Below are 23380 nucleotides of genomic sequence, written 5' to 3'. Positions count from 1 at the left end.
ATATATATATATATATATATATATATATATATATATATATATATATATATATATATATATAAAGAAAAAAGGTAAGTACGGTTCTAAGCTTGTCACAATGACAGCGACCAAGGAAGACAGAGTGAGGAATCTAAAGTTTACAGACAAGGAGCTAAATGTATTAGCAGAAGAAGTGGGGGAAAATTATGAAAGGCTTTTTGGTGCTGAATAAAACATCACTTTTTTAACATAAGAACATGAACTTTGCTTATTTGGTTGTTAGTAGCCTATTGATCCCAAAATCTCATCAAGCAGCTTTTTGAAGGATCCCATTACTGGGGAATTGGTTCCATACCCTCACAATTCTCTGCGTAAAAAAGTGACTCCTATTTTCTGTTCTGAATGCCCTTTTGTCTAATCTCCATTTGTGACCCCTGGTCATTGTTTCTTTTATCAGGTCAAAAAGTCCCTTGGGTCGACATTGTTAGAATTTTGAATGCTTGAATCAGGTCGCCGGCTAAGTCTTCTTTGTTCAAGAATGAACAGATTCAATTCTTTTAGCCTGTCTGTATATGACATGCCCTTTAAATTCTGAATACATTTTGGTCGCTCTTCTTTGCACTCTTCTATAGCAGCAACATCCTTTTTGTAGCCAGGTGACCAGAACTGAACACAATATTCAAGATGAGGTATTACTAATACATTGTACAGTTTTAACATCACTTCTCTTGATTTAAATTCAATACTTTTCACAATATATCTGAGCATCTTCTTGGCCTTTTTTTTTTTTTTTTTTATAGCTTCCCCACGTTGTCTAGATGAAGACATTTCGGAGTTAACATAAACTCCTTGGTCTTTTTCAGAGACTCGTTCTTCAATTTCAGTATCTTCCATATTATATTTATAATGCACATTTTTATTGCCTGCATGCAGTACCTTACACTTTTCTCTATTAAATGTAATTTGCCATGTGTCTGCCCATTTCTGAATCTTGTCTAGACCATTTTGAATGACCTTTGCTGCTGCAACAGTGTTTGCCACTAATATTTTTGTATCATCGGCAGATTTAACTGGTTTGCTTACTATATCAGACTATATAGTTACTATATAGTTTGCTTACTATATCATTAAGTCATTAATGTAGATTAGGAATAGCAGAGGACATAATACAGATCCCTGTGTTACACCACTGGTTACCTCGCTCCCATTTTGAGGTTTCTCCTCTAATCAGTACTTTCTGTTTTCTACATGTTAACCACTCCCTAAACCATGTACTTGCATTTCCTTGAATCCCTACTGCGGTCAGTTTGAGAATTAATCTTTTATTCGAGACTTTGTCAAAATCTTTATGGAAATCTAAATAAACCATGTCATTTGCTTTGCAATTATCCATAAATATGCAGTTTGATTGCTTGTATTTGTGACTGCACCTCAACTCGCACTCTGTGTACATTCATTTATAGTTTATTTTGTACATTTTAAAGGTATTTTAAGCATAGCCTACTTAAATATCACAAGTACTTGGTGACTATATAAATATATTAACATAGCTGAAAGTGTTACATGTACACCTACCTTGGAATCTTTATATATCTTTGACTGTCTGTAGATGTACGAGTACAATGTAACATTGGAAATGAAAAAAAACTTTTGCTGGAAACAGGAGTCGTTTAAAATGGTCTTTGTTGGCTGCAAAAAAGAAGTAATAAGCAGAAATTAAAAAAAAAAAAAAACAACCTTGAATGACATATTCAGAATGTTGATGCATTCATTAAAATAACTGTGTAATTCCCATAGCCTATTTTGCTGCCTTTAATCCCAAAATATTAAACACTGGAGAAACGTTAACTGCAGACCTGAAATGACAAAAACAAAGATTTAAAACCACAGATAACTTCAAATTATTAGTAAATAATGTAACATCATATATGTCACTGAATCCCAGCAACCTAAAAATAATAAAATACAACTAAGCATAGACGCAAACAGCTAACGTTTCTCCCTCAGTTACATTGTCCATTACAAAGGCAGACACACAATTGAAATCAGTGCCATTCTCCACAAGCATCCTAATGATATCATGACCGACTGCAGTTGTGTGGTTAGAGTCAAGATGCAGTGTATCTACTTAGCAGACAGTAATTTCCTCTGAATTAGCAGTTGTAAAGCTCTGTGGGCTGAAAATAATGTACAAAACACAGTTGCCTTGATCATCAGTCGTATACAATGCAAACAGACTCAGAATTGTTCATTTTTCCATTCAAATATTCTTTGTGGGAGATATTTTCATCTGAGTGTGTCACTGTTAGGCATGGCTCCACAATTCAGGATTGTTTTCATAAGAAAACCTAATAATATTTTATTGACCAGCCGTTGAATCGGTATGTTCGCTGCACAAAGGCTTCCACTAATTCAAACGTGTTGACATTACTTGTTTCTCCAGTTTCTTTTTAAACAGTCCTGTGACTGTGACCTGCTTGTTCGGTAATTGTTCAGCCTGAACTTCAAGTTTGATTTTCTTGTTTTTGTGTACTGCACTGTCAAGATGCTTGTCAATAGTACCTTTTCTTAGATGATCCAAAGACAAATTACAAAACAAAAATGTGCATGCAACGTCCCTTTTCGTAGGTCTGAATGCGATCTTCTGTTGAAATTAATTTAGCTTTTTTTGATTTGTCAGCTGCATGCATTTTTAATGTTAATCTTAAAGTGCAAGCTAGTAATTCAACATTAAGCAACCATTTCCTTCCTCTGACTCGCATGTTACATCATTGTACAGTATGAGGAATTCACCAATCATGAAGCTGGTATTTGTTTGACCTCACTGCCGTAATAACCAAATGCACGGCAAAACTCGGTCCTGGGGACCCCCTGTGGCTGCTGGTTTTCATTCCAACCAAGCTCTCAATTACAATTGCATATTTCAAGTTATCTATAACATTTGATAAGTAACTTGAACTGCAACTGTTTAAGAGCTGGAAACAAGTAAAAAGGCCTAATTAAGCAAAATATCCATTCAACTAAGGGTCTAGTTAAGTAATTGAGAGCTCAGTTGGAAGGAAAACCAGCAGCCACAGGGGGTCCCCAGGACTGAGTTTGAGAAGCCCTGGTATACAACTACTTTAGTGCTGCTTCTACTATAAAAGTATGAAATAAACAGGGGAGGCGCAGAGTAGTGTAAAATACTGGATAATAAAATAAAATAAATATTTTTCACAGTAGGCAGTCAAATACACGATTTCTGTGAAATTCATGATATAGTGAATTTTCCGGGGGCCCTACATATAAGGCTAGTATGATCTGTGCTCAATCTGTAACTAGTTATTGTCTCCTCCTCACACAACCCTAGTAATGTCTGCCTGGTTTGATATTCTCTCCCTGACTTTTCTTCTCGCTCTCCTGTGCAGCTCTTCTGCTGGTTCTGTGACACCGCCTGGTTTCAATAAGCTGTACTTTTAACACACGCTGAGGCACCTAGTAATGTGAGCAATCTTAAGTGAAAATGGTTTGTATATCAAATACCTCCCTCGCTGTATTTTGTGACGTAATTTGCATACATTTTCACACATTAACATTATTCATTATATTTAAAGCACTCGAACATGCTACTTTTTCCACACGCTAGGTTGCCTGCCACTGCTTAGTGAATGTGGCCCTAAGTTTCCTGATGTAAAATAATTTTCAGGGATCACAGACACCCTAATTCTGAGTAATGTCCCTAATGATCTTTTACTAATCCAAGTCATACAGATTCATCTATTTTGTTTGGTTTTTGTTTTATCATAGAACCAGACCATTTTTTTTTTCCTATGGTTCAGAGCACAAAATAAACGTATTTGAAAGAAAATAAGTAAGTATGTAAGTAACAAGAAATCTGAATCCTTCCAGTGATTCGTGAATGCTATAGAAACTGTTGGGTATGTGCCACCATCCTTAACCTAATACACAAAGTCATGAAGGAGGATTGCACTAGGCTCTCCTGGTCCAGAGCCTAATGTGCTATCTGGCGTGCTAAAACAAACTCCATCTGGAGAGCAGAGAGAGCAGAGCTGTGTTGAACCTCGCCACAAAACCCTTTTGCCTTTCATTTTAAAATGGTTTGACTGTATGTGTCTAGCTCGATACCTTTACTTGAGGAATAGTTTGTATCCATTTCAGAGAGTGATTCTCTATAAATTGCAGAAGATTATTGAAGCAAACACATAAAAACTATTAAAGTGTCAATTGCTAAAAATATGCTTCATGACAGCTCTGTTCATTAGTACTATTACAAATTATCAAGGCCCTTCAATATTTTATGCCCTTTAAGTTAGCAGTAATATGGAGTCAATTTGTCTTCAGAAGAATAATTATCTCACTCAACTATCAGGTGTTTGTTCATGAAGTAATGTTTAAAATTTGCTTAAGATATAGTGAAAGATAGAGGGTTACAGTACAGTAGTTGCCATTGTAACAAGGATATTTATCCACTAACTAAATAAAAAAGAATGCATGGCTAAAATGTTGCCTTACTAAGAAAACAAGAAGTGGTTAATAATGAATGAAAGGGTTCCAGCTATTTTTATCATTTAAAGATTTTAACAGCATTTGAACATACTCCACGTACTTAAAATCTACAAAAACGTGCATAAAGGTATACTGCACATTAAAAAAAAATCTCAATTATGATTCAATGAAGGTGATTTTGTAAGCAGCTTGGTCAGTACATAACAGGTGAATATCATTTATAATTCTTCTGTTGGAATTCTTCTGTTATTAGTTTCTTGATGAAAAGAGGCTTTTCACAAGAGCTCAAGTGCTACCTCAGGTCCATCACATCAAGGCTCTTTCACTACAGAGTCATTTAGACATGTAATAAGCAAATAATTAAATCAGTGATTTTACACAGGTTTATATTTACATTAGGACAGCTTCAGCATTACTGTATATTTAATAGTCACTTTTTTACAGTGAGTAGTTATTGTTAATTAATGTTATCAAAAGTTACAAATAGTTTAAAATATATATATATATATATATATATATATTATATATATATATATATATATATATATATATATATATATATTTGAAACTTTAAAAATAGTCCGTATGTGTTTGAGCAAAACTGGATCATAGAAGAATCTTCTCTATCTTTAAATTTTGACTAATTAGTGTGACAGACTGTTACTGACAATGTACTGTGTTGGTGCTGGAAAAAAAAAAAGAAAGTCTCCTGTTACATGAAATATAAGCTCTTTAGGGTGCATTTCAGATGCCCGGTGCCTGGTGAGGCAACTAACATTTGTTTATACCACAGGAAAGGGTTCTGTCAAAGTCATATTATAACATCAGCAATACAGTGGTTAGATTATTCGTGCTTTGTTGTCAAATCAAGTAGAAAATATTTATTACATCGACATAATGATTAGAAAAAATAGGTGGTGATATATATAATATATATAATAATATCATATAATATATATCTATATATATAATATATATATATATATATATATACATATATATATATATATAAAGATTTTGCTCTTTCTTTGTGTGGTATACTTATTTTTTTTTGTTTAAATATAACATTTGAACGGAGCTCCACCACTGGTCCGCCACCTGATTCTTTGATTCCAGTTAGCTTGGAAACTGTTGAGAATGTTGAGTGCAATGTTTGTACAATGTGTTTTAATTTTTTCATCAAATGCGTCAATGTTCATGGTTTTTGCAATGTGCATAACTGACTTCAGGTGGCCACACTGAAAGTAACCCAAGGGCATCACTGCACAAGGCCTCTGCAACCTATCAAATGGACCTGGAAAATATTGTTTAAGTAAGATGCCCACCTTAAACGTGTAGACTCCTCAGTTTAGTTTACTAGTAAAAAATGTTAAGAAAATCTAGAAAATATAAACTAACATTAAGCAGCACAGTGGACTGTATCATTTTATCCCTGATGTATTTTTGTATAACTTTTCAATTGCATATTGGCATTCTGGTTCATTTTTAAACAACCTATCTTTTTTTCCGTGCACAGACTGGCTGTTGATGTATTTTTCTTTACATACTTGTGTGCCAGCACTGCTGTATAAGCGCTTGCTAAGGAACTACAGAGCTCACAATGCACATGACTGGACTCAACTTCCTGCAAAACGAACACTGAAAGGCTGGCTTGTGGAGTGTAAATTGCCTTGCTTGTTTATCATGATGCAGAATCAACATTTAAAAATAAATGTTTCTCTCTATTTGAAACAGGAGACAGTATACAAAAATGTAGGCGAAGTTCAATTAAGTTCTTGTTTCAAATTATGTTATATAACTAATGTGAATGTTCTGTATTCACCTATGAATGCAGTATCAATTGTCTTGTGTACTGCTTAGTACAGTAGTAAATGTGAAGTAATGTTTAATATTCAAATTTAAGGTCATGTTTTTTAATGTGGCAGCATATGTCTATGTTTTTCTTCTTTTTTCCCATGCTGTGTTGTATATGAAAAATACTCTTTTTCATTAATACATTAATGCAGTTTCACCTCAAATTCAACCTCTCTAAATCTGACCTTTTCTTCCCCTCCTCATCTTCCCCATCCTCTGATCCCTCTATCTCCATTCCTCTGGAATCTACCACACTCTCTCCATCGTCCTCAGCCAAGAACCTCAGAGTAACCCTGGACCACTGCATCTCCTACTCCCAGCACATCTCCACTCTAGCATGCACACCTGCTGTTTCTTCCATACGAAGCATCCGACCCTTCCTCACCAACTACTCCATTGAACTCCTGGTCCAGGCCCTGGTACTCTCCCGTCTAGACTACTGCAACTCCCTCCTGGCCAGCCTCCCTGCGTCCATAACTTGTCCTTTCCAGCTCAGAACTGTTCCAGAACTCTGCTGCTCGCCTAGTGTTCTCTCTGCCTCACTTTTCCTACACTACTCCATTGGCTCCCGATCACCGCTCGCATCCAGTTCAAGACTCTTGTACTTGTCTACCGATGCCTTGACCAGACTGCATCCAGCTACCTCCAGACCCTCATCTCTCCCTACACCCCTACCCAACTTCTCCACGCTGCCTGCACCAGAAGACTGGCTGTACCTCCTCTACGCTCCCCTGCCTCCAGAGCCCTCTCCTTCTCCACCCTCTCCCCGCAGTGATGGAATGACCTTCGTACGGATGTCAGGACTGCCCAGACCCTGACCACCTTTCCGCGCCTCCTCAAGACACACCTCTTCAGACAACACCTGTAAAACTCAACTCTCCCCTTCTGGACAATATAGCGCATTGGCTTGCATTTATCAGCTCCCTATTTTACTGTATTTAATCCTGCACTTAACCCAATCTGTAGTATCTTTCACTTGCACTCGTATCTAACCCTGATGTAACTATCAACACTGTTATCTGCTCTTGAACTGCCCCGATATCAGATCATACTGTGTTTTGTATTAGGACTGAATTCATTGTATTTTGTATCTTGCTCTTAACTGCACTGTTCTTCTTGATATGTATTTTTTGTATACAACTGTAAGTCGCCCTGGGTAAGGGCATCTGCTAAGAAATATATAATAATAATAATAATAATAATAATAATAATAATAATAATAATAATCTACACCAGGACCAGGAAAATCTGTACCCCCAGATCGCTATGTGCTGGCAGTCTGGCTCTGGGGGTGCAGTATTTCTTGTCTGCCTGTTCTGGTGTGGGTGCAGTATATTAAACTTTTAAATATAATACCTATACATGCAGAACCCCAGCTCAAATTCTTTTCACCTTTGAAAACTCTTGTTACATGTGGATAGTATTCCCTTCTATTCTCACCTATTCTGAAGTGTGTGTACCCACTCCTAGTTGCATAGTGACACTACATACAAAGCATAGTATTGGTTTCCAAGTCAATGGCACCAGCCCAGCAATGTGTCTAATTTGTTGGAGAATCTAACTGAAAGCTTTTTTTTATTATTATTCCAAGCCAGTGAAATAATTTTCCCCGAGAGAAATAATTGAGGCATTATTGAATGAAGAATTCATTGTTCATTGCCTCGGAGCTCCAGAAACAGTTTCTGTGTGATGTGAATTCCACTATCCCTTCAGGTCCACAGCCTGGTTCTTTTCAGCTCCGATGTCATTCATTAAGCACATTCTCCTTGTTTACTTGGTATGTTCTTTCTCTTTTATCTTCCAGAAAGGATATTCAGAGAATACGATAGGCCTGAAGCAGAGCTGTTTGGACAACAGCCCTGCAATGATATGATCCCATCTGACAGGATGAATTGAACAAAAATGTAAAGTCAAAAGGTCATCTCTCTGGTACCGATGGCAAGCAGTTTCCGCTAAGCTTGCTGGAATGATGAACAACGGTCTGTGTGGTTCAATAAAAGTAATATTTCCTAATGCTGAGATCACTAGTTAAAATAATACGTACAGTAATTAAATACAATCAATAGTCAACATATTTGTGTTTTTTTGGTATATGTATACCTACTACCTGGACCTATAGATTCAGTTCTAAAAAAAAGTATCTCCAATTCCAAATTACCTATTGAACCCTGATTAAAAGATAACAAATATGCCTGCAGCGCCCTGAGCGAAGTTACTTTTAAACTACCAGGGTATTTTAACTGCTTGGAGATTTTAAAAAAATGTTAACAAATAATACCTTTCCTAGGGATGAAACTAATATATTCACAATGACTGAAGTGTCACTGTTGCTATGTACCACAATGCCCTTGTGAGCAATTGGGCTAGCTTGATTGAGTTAAAAGGTTTCTTATAATGAAAAGCAGAAATGCATCTCGCTGTGGTTATAATGAGCATGAAAACCTTGCACCATTATCTTACTGTTTCTATATTATATTGTTTTGTAAACAAGTAAATCACGGCAATAGTCAATAGTGACAGACCGTATACTGAATCACGTAGATGGCTTGTCTAAAGCTATTATTTTTCCAATACATATTTTATTCCAAAATATTGAGTCAGTAAATAAAGACATGAGTATTCAATTGGGGCAACTAACATAGAGCAAATAATATTGGAAAGATTTAAAACACTTGAATGTGAATGCACTGTCTGATAGAAAATTTGCATTGGATTTCTCTGAAGCAAGGAATTTCCATCTTCAGACATGTTTTAATGAAAATCAATCTTTTATTCATTAACTTTTTTTGTTTCACTTGATTCAAATACCAAACATAAAAGTACTCATGTTAATAATACATAAGTAAATGGAGAGAATAATCACATTGATGGATTTGCATAAGACTAGATTTCAGCTACACCCCAGCTCCCCCTTTCAGCAGTCCCTTAACAGGTGAAATACAGGTGCTGCCTTGAGCCTCTAGCTAGGCAAACCAGTACAGTATATATGAATTATTAGGATCAATTAGGTTTGATGGAATTTGCATTTTGCAAGTCTACAGGACAGACATATTTAGCAGCCAGGCTTCTCGTTATGTTTAGCAGATGTATAATTGTGTAATGTTTGGTTTGAATAAAAATATCAGTTGTTAGGACAGATGAAAATTTACATTAGAACACAACTACTAAATCATGCACCACAAGGAGGTGTTGTGAAAAGGGATGGGAACAGACATTCAAGTGCGGTTTGGTTTGTTTGCATGTAATGTGTTTGCGTATTTCAAAGTGAAAATGTATTTGTGATTGGTATAGCCTTTAGATTACTCCTTTTCAACCACAAATGATTGTGGTATCTTCAGCTGAACTTAGTTTTTTTGGGGAAAATTACACAATCATGACTATTGAATGTTATGTTTGGTTGCAATAATTTATTTAAAGTAGGATACATTTAAAAATATATGAAGCAGAAAAACTGGACTCTTGGCAACTTATTGAAAAGGAAGGTTCATGAACCATTATGTTCTAAAAGTGAACAACATTGTAAACAAGGGACCCTGACTGTACAGCAAACCGTGCCATCACCGTCTGGCTGCCTTGAGCACCTGGATTCAGGAACGCGATTGTTACTCAGCTTTAATTTGTTGGCATTGGACAGGATCTCTGTGCAGCTCTCTAGGAACATTTACTGTGATTATAAACTTGAAACTCCATTAATTCCCTGGCAGTTAGAGTATACTATCAATTACTTAATATTGTAATAAAAATGTGTGAAGAAATTTACAGTAAGTGTATCTTTCTTTATTTAATCTTACAATGAGCAGCTTCCATTTGTAGGCTCCATGGCATCAAATTGAATACCTACATATCTGGACACATCTCTAATATTTATAACATACCTAGTGCACTTTGGATTAGGAGGTAAAACAACACGCCTCAGTGCAAGGTCTTTACTGCTTCAAATAAATTCAAGCTTCATTAATTCACAAGCGGGGAAGCAAGATGACTCTGTCTGTTGTATTTAGGTAAATCTGAAAAAAAATCTGTATCACTTTTCTATTGACTTTGATTAAAATGGACAGATAAAGTCATTTTTATTATTTTTTTGCAAGCACTTAAGAACAGAATATTCAGTAAAAACTAACCTGTGTGTTAACAGCACAGCAACAGAGTAATATCTTAACAGTACAGTATGCTTCTATTTCATTAACCTTTTTAGCAACTGGGTCACCATTTCTAGTTGCTAAAACCACTCTACTTAGACATTTTCAGTGCCTCACCTGTGGCCATCAAAGGAACAGTTAAATAATGTAATGGTAATTAACACAATCAACTGGCGTACACTTGTAGTTTATCTGGCCTCAAGCAACAGTACTGCCTGGACAACAATTTACCGGTAAATAAATCCTTTTATAAACATTGAATAATATTTACACATTGCATTAATTTCTCTACTGTGTGGCCTAGAGACCAAATTTCTGTTTACCAATTAAAAATCCTCAACTCCTTTATCCACACATACTGACAACGAAAACAATACACCGTAATGGAATAATTAAATCAAATTCCAGTCAGTACAGAAGTGTGGTAAAGTATTGTTGACAGCAAGTTTAAGAAAAACTATCTCCAGTTGCTACAGACATAAACAGCCACCTGTTTCTATAGTTACAATACTGATTATGTGTTTTGCACCCTACTCAAAGCATGTATTCATAAGAGACACTTTACTGTATTAAGATGTAATGAACCAGTACTTTCCATGTGTGTCTTGGTTACCACATGGAAATCAGTTGTTTATCTGTCTGTGTCTTTTTTTAAAAAACATTTTTCAACATAATTCTGTCAATATACATATATTTTTTTAAATATACAAAATCAAGTCGTTTCACAAAAATCACCAATATATTATTTATTGTTTATGTAAAAAAAAAAAAAAAAAAAGTTATCCATTACAAGCTATTATATACTAAATCAAAACAATAAATTAAATATCGGATTAACAAAAATAAATGTACACTATAACAGGAGTCTTCGCAGACAACGGTTAAGATTTTATTTTTGCACTCTGCTCCCCATTTAGCTTCCCAGAATTAAAAAAATACATATGTATATGATAACACCATGTAACACAATTTTTGTTCCTGGGTAGTAAGTGTTATTTCCTAATTGCCTATGCCTCAAAAGTATAGAAAATGGCTATTATTCCCCACAAATTTTGCTTCTGTGACCAGGACAGTGATATTTGAAAATATCACTGTCCTGGTCACAAAAGCAAAGTTTGTGGGGAATAATAGCCATTTTCTATACTTTTCAGGCATAAGCAATTAGGAAATAACACTTACTACCCAGGAACAAAAATTGTGTTACATGGTGTAATGGCTAGTCCCTCTTACAGACTGGAAATAAAAATAAAACAAAAAGAGCAGCAAGAACAGTAACATAAAAAAAATGGATCTGATGAGACTTAGCATAAGTTTGTCAGTCTTTGGTTCCCTTTATTTCAACTCCTTCACAACCCAAAACAGTAGTACTCATCAGAATCGATTTTAGTGTCTTTATACAAAGAAGGCCTATCAACAGAATCTTTTACTGGTCCGTCTGAGAAGCGTTCTAGGTCTGATGGGGAAGTGTGGCCTGGAACATCGTCCTCCAAGGTGTCAAGATAGCTTCCGACCGAGATGCCATCGAGTCCGTCACTGCCGTCCTGTAAGCTGTTGCAGCTCCCTCGGAGGGACGTGTCCTGGCTCTCTGACAGACTGTACAGACTGCCGGCTAAGCTGCTCTCTCTGCTTGCTATGGCAGCCTTCTCTTCCATCACCCACTTGATTGACTCGATTCCTTCGTTAATAGAGAGCAACTGGTGCATCAGCTTGATGTCTATCGCCCTGAGATGAGCCTGTCATTTGAATGAGAATAGATACATGGTCAGCAAGGCCCAAAACTTAAATATTTAATTCTTAATATTTCAAAGGGTACCCCAGTTTGGTACGTCACCCAGTTATTGTACTGGAAACAATAAAAAATCAAGACGATTAAACCAGAGCACGCACATATTTTGTCTTGACTCCACCACCTGTGCGGCACAACTGCCTTGTCAGGAATATTATACTTTGATTGCTTGTTTTTAACCCTCTTAGGTTAAATCACTATTATCATTTTATATCTCCTTTCTGCATTAAAACCTTAACATTTCTTTTGGCTCAACTCCAGATTTAGTAGTACTCTAAATTTGTTTTTTTTTTGTTTTGTTTTTTTAAAGTGAACAATTATGTAAATATCAATTTACATGGGCAAACTGGCTACTGCCATAGTCCTTCACTGACAAATGTGAGACAAGACTGTGAGCACGGACACATTCCTGGTTCACAAGATCACAACAAAAGGGAAAGCTCTTCCTAGTGGTGGTTCTGATTACACCTGTTGACAATCCATATACTGGTTTCACAGATCCTGACTTGATCTTACTTCAGCGAAGGTTGTGGAAGGTAAGTGCTAATCAGGATCTGGGAAACAGTGGAGTAAGTTTAGCATGCAAGAGATTACCACCATAAATAGGGGGTAGGAATTATATGGAGTGAAATAACTGTCAAAAATACAAAAAAAGATTTGTACCTGTAAAAACATTCCATGTAGTCATAAAATACATTTGTAAGTTCGTAAAAAATAAAATTGTATCCAAATACACAAGTACAACTACAACTTATTTTTTGAAGTTCTTTTATGCTCACAAAAAAAAAAAACCTTGTATGCGAATCTCAGGCAGACACAGCCGAATGCCGATGCAATTGATGAGTATTTAAACATGTGCAGGTTGTCGCTTGCAGTCTAGTACAGCTGTATTTCAGCTAAGCAGGACATGTAGTGTTCCATCATTTCATTATTATAATGTATATTAATAGTTTTATATCTGTTGTTTTTAATTTCCTCTGTGCATGCAACACGTTTTACTCAAATGTGTTATGAAGTAAAATAACGCAAGCTAAGCAAAAGATCACTATCGTGAATATTGCATTTGAATTATTGCACTGAGCAGGCCGACATGTTTTTTGTAAAACACCAATTATTATTATTATTATTATTATTATTATTATTTACTAGAACAACACTAATTTGTCAAGTTATTCTACCTAAAACTTTCAATCGATTGGCAATTCTTATTGGCACATTTTGTTCAACTACTTAAGACTGGGCAACATCTTTCAAGAGTCTCATAGGTTTGCCTATAGAAGGGCTACAAATCTAGGGAGCATTTTTAGTCAAATCAGATGTCTTTCAACCACCTAAACCATTTCCTTTTAATATACCACCTGGGATCATTCTGATACTGGCAAACTATTTAGGTAGAAGAACCTGTCCAACGAGTGCTGTTCCTATTTGTTGGACATCTCACGGCACATACAGTGGTCCCCCTTTATAACACTGTAGTCGGGAGCCATAGTTAAGAGCATGCTGTTTGTGTTCCACCTTATAAAAAGAGAATACTAGTGTTAGTGTAATGGCATTATGAGACAAATGGAAGCCATGACTGTACCGGCTTATAACCTGTTCCGCAGTATAAAGGGGGAGGACTGTATTGTGGATTGTAACCTGTACTCTATCTTCACTAAGTGGCATTTTGGGTCAATTCAATTTGTTCAGCACCATGACACCCATGCTGATTGTATTACTTGGCTAAAACAAAAAGCGAATTTGTGAACTCAAACGTGCTATAAGGAATTGTGACCCTAGATCATCAGTAGAAAGACATTTTAACCTAATGGAACATGACCTCTGCTCCCTTAGATTTTTGGGCTGAACTGGTTAAGAATCCAAGGAGGGGTGGTGATTGTACATTTGGATACAAATGTATTTTTTTGAACTTACACATTTTATTTTATGACTACACGGAATGTTTATACAGGTACACATCTTTTTTTTTATGCACAGAAGTGTTTTTGACAGTTTTACTCCACAGAATTATTGCCTGTTCTTTTCACACCTCATAAATTTTGATTAAATATTTTTCTAACATCAAACTTTCACCAAAATGTACAAAGCCCTTAAGCCATATTCTGAAGCACTGACCACTGAGGCGATTTTTTTTTTGGACAACTGCTTATGTTACAGAATTAGCAAGAAACAAATATGGTGCATTATCAATTACTAAATGAATCAATTAATCTTTCAAGGCTTTTAACATTTTATTTATTTATTTATTTTTTAGAAAAAGTTAATATGACCCCTTGCGAGTAATACTCCAGGCTCTTCCGTTACAGAGTTCCACTAGTAAAATACAAGACTAGCAGTCAGTTAGATTTGAGATATTTCATCTTAGTTGGCATATGCCCACAGTCAGTTTAAAACTGAATGCAGTTAATTCGATTTTATTGGAGATGAATCATATGTTTGACTCCAGATACACATTTGTATTCACTGAACATGATGCTCTCATCAAAATCAAAGCACAACATTTATTAAAAGTTGCACTATTGACCTTGCCATTTTCAACAACCTTAAGACATTAAAATCCCTTAGTTTGTAATTATTTTATTTACTTTGAAAACACTTTAGATTGCTCTGTAAATTAAATAAGGATACAATACAATTACTATAATCATATGCATTTTCAAAATTGTTTACAAAGAAAACATGCTCACAGCTACTGGAGACTGTGTGCTACTGTATTGGTTGATTTTAATCCCTTGCTGCGAATCTGTGGGATGGGAGACACAGATGTTTCTGAATTGCTCTGGGGGAGGGAGGGTCTTTTAGCCTGCAGCTGTACCACCCTAAGTTTCGATCTCTTTAAATATCAGAGCCTAAAAGGGGTTGGGTTTTCTCATTACTTGAATGGGACATCTAAAGTGGTCTTCGTGACACAGCAGGGGGTCCTCTTCCCACAAGGCCAGCACTCAAAACTAGCATGGTTGTTTCAACCATCTTACTGCAGCAGTAACTGTGTCAACATATAGGTCTTATCTGCTTTGCAGTTATTAAAAATTTCAATGTATTGGATTTACATTGAAGTACTGGTTTATTTGTAAAATATTTAACCAGAAAAACCCAATTGCGATGAAAAACCTTCATTTCAAAAGGTGTCCAGGACAGCAGCAACAACTTTCTTACAATACATGTATGAAATCTCATATAAAATATCACAGGCATCTCCACGTATCCCACAGATTATGATAGATTAATATTGCTACAGACTAACTTAACCAAGGTTTTTTTTTTTCAGAATTGGATAATCAGTTGTCCAATTCTAATTAAAAACACAAGTGGATGGAATGTTCAAGTGTGCGGCATGGAGAGAAAGCTGAGTAGTACTGAGACTTGTTTTGTACAGGCCGTTGAATAAAAAGATGATCATATTATGAAAATGACCATTTCCTTCACTTTGTTCACAGGAACACGAACATAGCATTAAGTTGTATACCATATTTATGATACTTGCGGCGTAGCATAACAGGAACAGTATCAATACCGTAATGTACCTAAACTGTGGTAAACCACAAAACTGGTATACCGACTCAAAATTATATATATATATATATATATATATATATATATATATATATATATATATATATATATATATATATATATATATTTATATATGTATTTTTTTTTATTTTAGTGCCTTTAACAGGGGCTCGTGTTACGTGTGTGGGTCATCCCTGAATAATAATGAGGCAGACACAGAGCATTGGGTGTTGACACACTGCACAGGCTTGCAGATTTTATTAACACAAACATGTGCTGCCACTAGGGTACCAGCAATGGTAGTCCTAGTGTCATATTTAATAAAGAAAGAAGGCTAAACAAGTCCCGCTCCAGGAACCTACTACATTACGTTACCCTCTCTACAGAGTACTGGATGGGATCGACATCTCTTAAACTAACCTACTACTGTTGCTCTCGAAGTCCTGGCCTCTAAGCAAATCTGTGTCACTGCAACGGTCCTGGTTGAAGGGTTCCGTATAGTTATCCTGCCGAGTGTCCACCTGAGCTGTAGAGTAATGAGGAGAAACAGTCCCTTCTGGTTTTGTCTCCCTAACCTGTAGGAGCGTCAAAGGCCAATGTGGCTCTTCCTCCGGAATCCCAGCAAAGACCAGTGACTTTGCACAGTCAGGACACAAACCTGTGCTCCCCTGGTTATATTAACTGTTAACGGTCCATTTATTCAGCACTTGTCAGGCATGTCAGGTCCAATTTATTTTCACAAGCGCTGTTTAAATTTTTTTTTTTCAGAGTAAAACAGGTTTAAAAGGCACTGAATCACAAAAGGACACTTAGTACAGCATCTCCAGCCAAGCCCCACCCCTTGTTCGCTGTATTTTTCACATACCTCTTTATAGCCATGCATACTGATAAATCCTATCCCGATCACTTGTTTTATCACCATGTCACCAAGCTCCTCAATAATGCGATCCAAGTCATTATATATCGGTCTCACTCGGCCATTGAAAGGTTTTCTCTGCTTTTTTTCGGAGAAAAAATGACTAGAGACCTGTGCTTTACATCTTTTTGATGATGTCAGACTGGAAAGGGAGAATTGTAATGTCTGACCTGGTCCGACATAGGACCGGAAAGGGTTAATTAGCCAGCAACCCATGCGGTCGTGCTTTTACAAGGTGATCTACTCAGGGACCCCATAAAAGGGTAAATTTTAATTCTAATGTAAATGATAGCGGTATTTTGATCTGACACTGCGGAGCTCCATCACATTGACTGGAATAAAACCCAGCAGTACATTAGGATACACAAATCCATTCAATAACTATAAAACTAACCTTCAGAGCAGACCATTGAGGAAGGATAGTTATTAATTTCATACAAGCATTTTTTGAAGGAACTCTTGAATATTATTACACACAGGCACAGGGGGGGGTTACTATATACTCATGTGTGGTTTTACAATAAATTTGCATCACCTGTGCCAATTTCACTTTTGACCCAATATAAACTGAATTAATCATTTGTTTTTTGGCTCCAATATTCTAAATGGAGGTCTGACATTAACTATTTGCTAAATATTACAAGCATGCTATTGCGTGTTAGATGTCTTCCTACTGACTCAACCTGGAATTTGTGGTTTTTCTACTCAAGTTTTTACATTCTGTTAACACACACAGTAACATCCCCAACAGAGCTGACTTGCCAATACATGGACAACATTTAGACAAATGGCCGGCTGCTTGTGTCAAACATCATTAGCGCAGATGCTGGCTGACGTGCTCAATACGATGTGTTCCGGACATCTGGCTTAGTGACACAGCTAATATGCCAGTTCAGCTTATAACGTGTTTAGTGTTCTCTTATGAATACAGCCCAAGTCAGTATTTGCACACGTGCTGAATCTGATCACTGCCTCATTTCATTCATTTCACTGAATACATGCTAATAAATAGCCTTTATTCATTCTTGTTTGAAGTCCAAACAGTAACAAGGATGTAACAGAGACATAAATTCAGACACATGTGATAACTTATGCTCCACTTAGCTTATGCTGTATTGGCAACATATTATTCAAGGCAGCAATATGTTCTGTAGAACTAACAATAGGTCATACAGTAAGCAGACCCAAAGGCCATGAACAGCTGTTATTTGTTCTGTTGTTTTTAGGCAAGTTATAGAATTCAAAAAGATGTTCCAATCTGACTGTTAACCTACAGTAGGGTTTAGGTTAAACTGGGGTAATGCACTGACATTAACAGTTCTGAACAAGCTGCAACAGAAAGAAACTAACTTCAGAAACAGCCCTAGGCAAAACTGCTGTAATGAGACAAAGGAATGGGCCTGACACATTAAACGAGAAAATCCAAGGCCTTTCAGTGTTCCTAAACAACAATTTAGACTGAGTCTAAGACACAAAATCAAAAGAGGATGGGAGCCAAACAACATCCGCCTGACTCTTTACAAAAGCGACCAGGTAGCATCCAGGCTTTGATGTTACTGTACAGTAGCATTATGACAGCATGTTTAAATAGAAACATACTAAAGAGACATTATAGGTAGAAAGTTATATTGGAATAAGTCATGCATGACAATGAAAAAAGGTCCAGTCTTAATAATGTAATACATTTGATAACCTGAATAAATTGCCCAGATCTTATTACACTTCCTATATTGGAATAATCATGACAAATAGCTGCCACTGTTACCGATTCAACAGGACTTTGCAACATCTTTATTTTGTTTTGGAGAGATAAGTGCCCATTCTTTAATCTGACACAAAAGTCACGATGTGCTGTCACACCTGGCAACTGAACACCTACTATCAGCCCTCTTATTGTATATGTTTTGTCTATTTTATTACCACAGCTGTTTCTAACTTTGAACAACCTTTGTGTAATCCCACTGAAGAAAACATTTCAGGTTATACAGTTCAGGAAATGCATTACCGATGGTGTTCGAATTAGATGAAATCAATTTCATTGAGTAAAATGAACCCAGGAGCACTAGGGATTGCATTACACAATGCAAGTTGGATTTTCAATATTATAATAGGGTGGCATAGGGTGAACAGAATGAGTACAGAATCAATCATCCGGGTGCCCACAATGAATAGTCAATATTGAGGCAGTGAATGTGCATCAGCTCAAGTTTTCAGTCCTTGAAAATACATTTGAAATCTTCAAAAGCACTGTATCATCAGAATTTTGCAAAAGTTTGCTTTTCTACTATTCCTTTATTTATCTTATTTTTAGGGCAGATCAGTTTCTTTGGCAGGCGCATTAGACTCTACAAAAACATATACTCAAAACATTGTTACAACCTTGGTCATTTTGCTAATGAGGAGACATTTTAAAACAACTGTTGTGTTTGCAGATGTCTGCATAAAAAAATGAGTGATGTCTAATTCATTTTACATAACCAGTCATGAGAAGACATAAAAAAAAAAAACATATTGTGGACTACTACATAGCTGTCAGTACTTGTGTAATAAAACGTTATCACAGCTTTACGTTTTACGATTGTAGCACTTTCTGTTCTACAGGCGTAATGATAAGGTTTGCCAAAAGCAATTAAGAACAAAATTGCATTTCTTCATGCAAAGGCATTACTAATTTGCTGAATTTCTGTACACCATAAAAAGACAGGACCAATCTAACTACAAATGGGTAAGGCCACAGCCTAGGCCTGCTGCTTGAGTTGCAAACCAAAGTACAACATAGTTTAATAATCTGACCTTCTCTCGTCCCTTTTGTGTTACAGATAGAGTTACAATAGAAATATTGTTACTATGAATATCTTAATTCTACAATGGTAGAGCAACAAACTTGAATCACTTGCCTTGCAGGAGTTTTTTTTTTTTTTTTAATTCAACTAATTTAAGTTAGCTGATATCAGTACCAATTGCATGAAACACCTGTATGTTGTTAGAAGTATTTGTTGCATGTTTGCTGATTAACATGCTTAAAATGACTGACATTCAATCTAATTAGAATACTACTATTGTGTGAAAATTAAAGAAAGCAAAGAGGTTACAAGGGGAAATTATGTGTTTTCTTCTGCATCCTTTGCTTCTGCAATGTTAAACGGACAAATTTGGCCAACAGTAAAGGAGACCAAATAACTAGAGTGGATACTGCACAGGCATCCATCCCCAAACTACAACCATACATTACCTTAATTTTTCACAGAGTTTTTCACACAGCTACCTTTACAAAAAAGTTTCTTCACTTTACCAAGTGTGTCTGCTATTTACCAACCTTACGTACTGTATTATGTACTTTATATTGCTTTTATAAAATTTACTACACAAGAACTTATTTCAAATAATGACACCTGACAGCAGGAATCAAATCCATAACTGAACAGTGCAAAACACCATATTCATAATGTCACTGCCAACCCACTGAGTAACCCAACCCTCAATTATTGTCAGCGAATAGCTGCTAAACCAACAGTTTGATTCAAATGAACAGACATGCTTGGACAATCCATTTCTTCATTTCTACAAAAAAAAAAAAAAAAACAACAGATAACATTTTGAACAAAACAGAAACTTAAAGAGACTCCTTTGCTAGGCCTTTAGTTCTTAACAGACACACGGGATATTACCATCACTTCAAATCGCAAGGCTCTCTAAAGAAAATCCTCATTCACATATTGAGTCAACTTGGGTTACCATATTTAACCACGTCTCACATAACACTTACATAATCTGTCAATGATGTCACAGGTCACTACACTTTTAATTGACTACAAAGCCAACAGAAAAGGCTGCAATCTAACCTTGAAGCATGTTTACTGTTCTTGTTAATGTGTCACAGTTTATATGTTTGTGTTAACTTTCTCTTGCCTGCGAATATAAGCAGTCCTTCATCTCATATCTCATCTCAAAGCAAGTTAAGTGCTCAGGACATTTACATCTTATCCTGATTTATTTATTTATTTATTTATTTAACAGATAACTATCCCCACCTAGATCATTTATAAAAACTTCATCAACCCAGACCCTATTGTAGTACTGATTAATTTAACATTTAATTTTACCAAAACTAGACTACAGTACCACAGGAATTAAAAAAAGATAAATGGTACTGTTAGGCTGCGACAACACTGATATTATATACTACAAGAGGGCAAGTCTGTTCAAAGTGCAGGACAAAGTAACTTTCTGCTACTGTAAACTGCTGGTTTTTGCAAAGGAAACGCACTGACTTCAGTACGAAGGATAATTATTATTACTTACCATCTCTTGTTTTAAAACTTGCATCTTGACTTCCAGCCTTTTCAATGTACTTGACTCAGACACGTTAACTAAGGTAGTTGATAAAGCAGGTATTTCCTCCCTTGTCTCCTGACGCTCTTCTTTGAATGATCTGACAAGACTTTCAGGAACTTTGCGCCCCAGCTTTGTCTCGATGTCCTTAAAATCTGGTAAAACGGTATCTTCCATTGTTGAAAATAAATAAATAAATAAAAAATTAAAAAAAACACCAACTCTTTCAAAAATAATTGAAAAAAAAATGTTGAGTTGTGCCTCCAATAAATGCAATTGTTGCAATACCTTCATTCAGAAATTGTACAGAGCAGCTTAAAATTATAGCAAGTACTTGTTCAAAATCAATACTTTATTCCAACAGTAAAAACAAAACATTTAACGACAGCCTAAAGGAAGATACCATGTTTTGTATCCAGCTGGATTTAAAATAGATCAACAATACGAGCAACAAAACAAAGGCATACAATTTGAAATCTGGCTGCTACATCTTGCTGGCGACCCCGGAGAGCACCAGCTGTTTGTCCCTCGACTGAGCTTTTGTTGGTAAGAAATCACCTTTGTTTGGGGACAGAGGTTAGTTGCTTCGATATGCAGCAGCAGCATTAGACAATTCATTGCCCTTCCTGATCTGTTGAAACTTTAAACCCGACAAGCAGGTGGACCAGCAGGACACGCCCATTTACCGTAATTCAACTAAGAGTAAACCCAAATTTTCCATCATGGTTCCTGTCGCATAAAAAGAGAAAGAAAAAAAAAGAAAACGAACAGTTAATGTAATTTATAAAATCGTATTGTAATCAATACTCCAAACAACATTGATACACTTGTATTTTTATTATCCAAAACATGTATTTATTTATACTGTTACAATAGGGGGTCCATACTGTATAACTTAAACAAAGGGGGATTTTCAACACAATTTATTTAATATGGAAAAGTGGAAAATCCTGATGGTCAAAATGACTGTAAAGAATAGTCCAGTTGTCATTCAGTGAGCACAATAGCACAAGAGTGCAGTGCCACCTGTTGGAAAAAGGAGATATTGCATGCAAAAAAGAGAAATGTACTGACATTTAAGATACACATATTCCAGGACTTAGAACCAGAGCATAACTGACATTTTCATAACTTTATAGGAAAACAAAAATACGATTTTAATTGTTTGTGTTCAATTGCCATTGATCAGTACATGCATAGTATCAATATCATTGTGAAGAAAATTAAAGTTTTACTTTTTTTCATTTGAAACTTCAAAAAGTAAGAATAGCACCATAATTTTTGCTTATAAGTTAGATTTTCTATAATAACACACTGAAATGAATACCCATCGCAGATAAAAATGTGGTTTTCTTCACTAGTTCTATCCCAGACTTTTTTTAAATTAAATTTAATAAATTAATAAATCAATGTATCTTTAAAATCTTAATGTTCACATATACAGTCATATTTCATAAATTATACTTAAAAATACTACTGTAAAATATGTTACAAAATTGACATGGCCTGGTTCTTATTCTGTAGTGAATTCATTGCTTGAATCCTCAATTTAAATGAGTAAAATATCCACAAAAGTTAGACATTATTTTACAGCTTTTTTCATCCATTTTGACTCATCTGCTGTTACTCAGCAACCCCACAATGCAACACTCAGTGCCAGGATGGAGTAAGTGTGCTAGTTTTGTCCTCCTGGCACTTACCTGGCACTCTTTATTACTTTCTCAATTTATTCAATGTAGTTTGTGATTTCAGTTAGGTCCTTTTGCCACTAGATAGAGCTCATCAAGAGCTTTCATTTGATATATAATATTCACACCAACGTAACATTCTTTATTCTTTTCTTTTTTTAAGAGTACCGCACGATGCAGGCTTTCACACTGGACGCGTATACGCAAACAGACGTTGTTTAAATTAACTTTGTTCCTATGTCTCTGTGCGCGACCGGCGTAAATGTACATACACAAAATCAGCACGTCAAATAACTGTTTTTGTTACCGTGTTAAAATACTTTGATATATATATATATATATTATTATATATATATATATATATATATATATATATTATATATATATCTCGTCGCAGCGCATCGCGGTATGCCTCTAATAAATTATTTGTTATGTTACTAATGGACTGATGAACGTCAAATTGTGAGAGGCTAAAAAGAAAAATTAATAATGTTCTTTTTAATTATTGTGTCTCAGAAGTAACACAGAGGTGCGGTCTATTGACTGAGGACAAAGCCTCTCAAATAAACAAACCCCTTTTCTCTCTCTCTCTCTCTCTCTCTCTCTCTCTCTCTCTCTCTCTCTCTCTCTCTCTCTCTCTCTCTCTCTCTCCGGCTTTTCGACTCGG

At 35.8% G+C, this 23380-nt stretch overlaps 1 protein-coding gene across 1 annotated transcript; it reads right to left on the bottom strand.

Moving 5' to 3' along the window:
* Window positions 1–11695: 11695 nt before the first annotated feature.
* Window positions 11696–21633, bottom strand: LOC121322263 (leucine rich adaptor protein 1-like). The gene is made up of 2 exons (XM_041261967.1): window positions 20996–21633; window positions 11696–12211 (listed from the first exon to the last, which is right to left on the bottom strand). Exons 1-2 carry the CDS (start codon window positions 21317–21319, stop codon window positions 11825–11827), a joined length of 711 nt encoding a protein of 236 aa, XP_041117901.1. The 5' UTR covers window positions 21320–21633; the 3' UTR covers window positions 11696–11824.
* Window positions 21634–23380: the final 1747 nt, after the last annotated feature.

Source organism: Polyodon spathula, chromosome 1, assembly GCF_017654505.1.
Source record: "Polyodon spathula isolate WHYD16114869_AA chromosome 1, ASM1765450v1, whole genome shotgun sequence".
Lineage (NCBI taxonomy): Eukaryota > Metazoa > Chordata > Actinopteri > Acipenseriformes > Polyodontidae > Polyodon > Polyodon spathula.
This window is presented reverse-complemented; position numbering and strand designations above follow the sequence as displayed.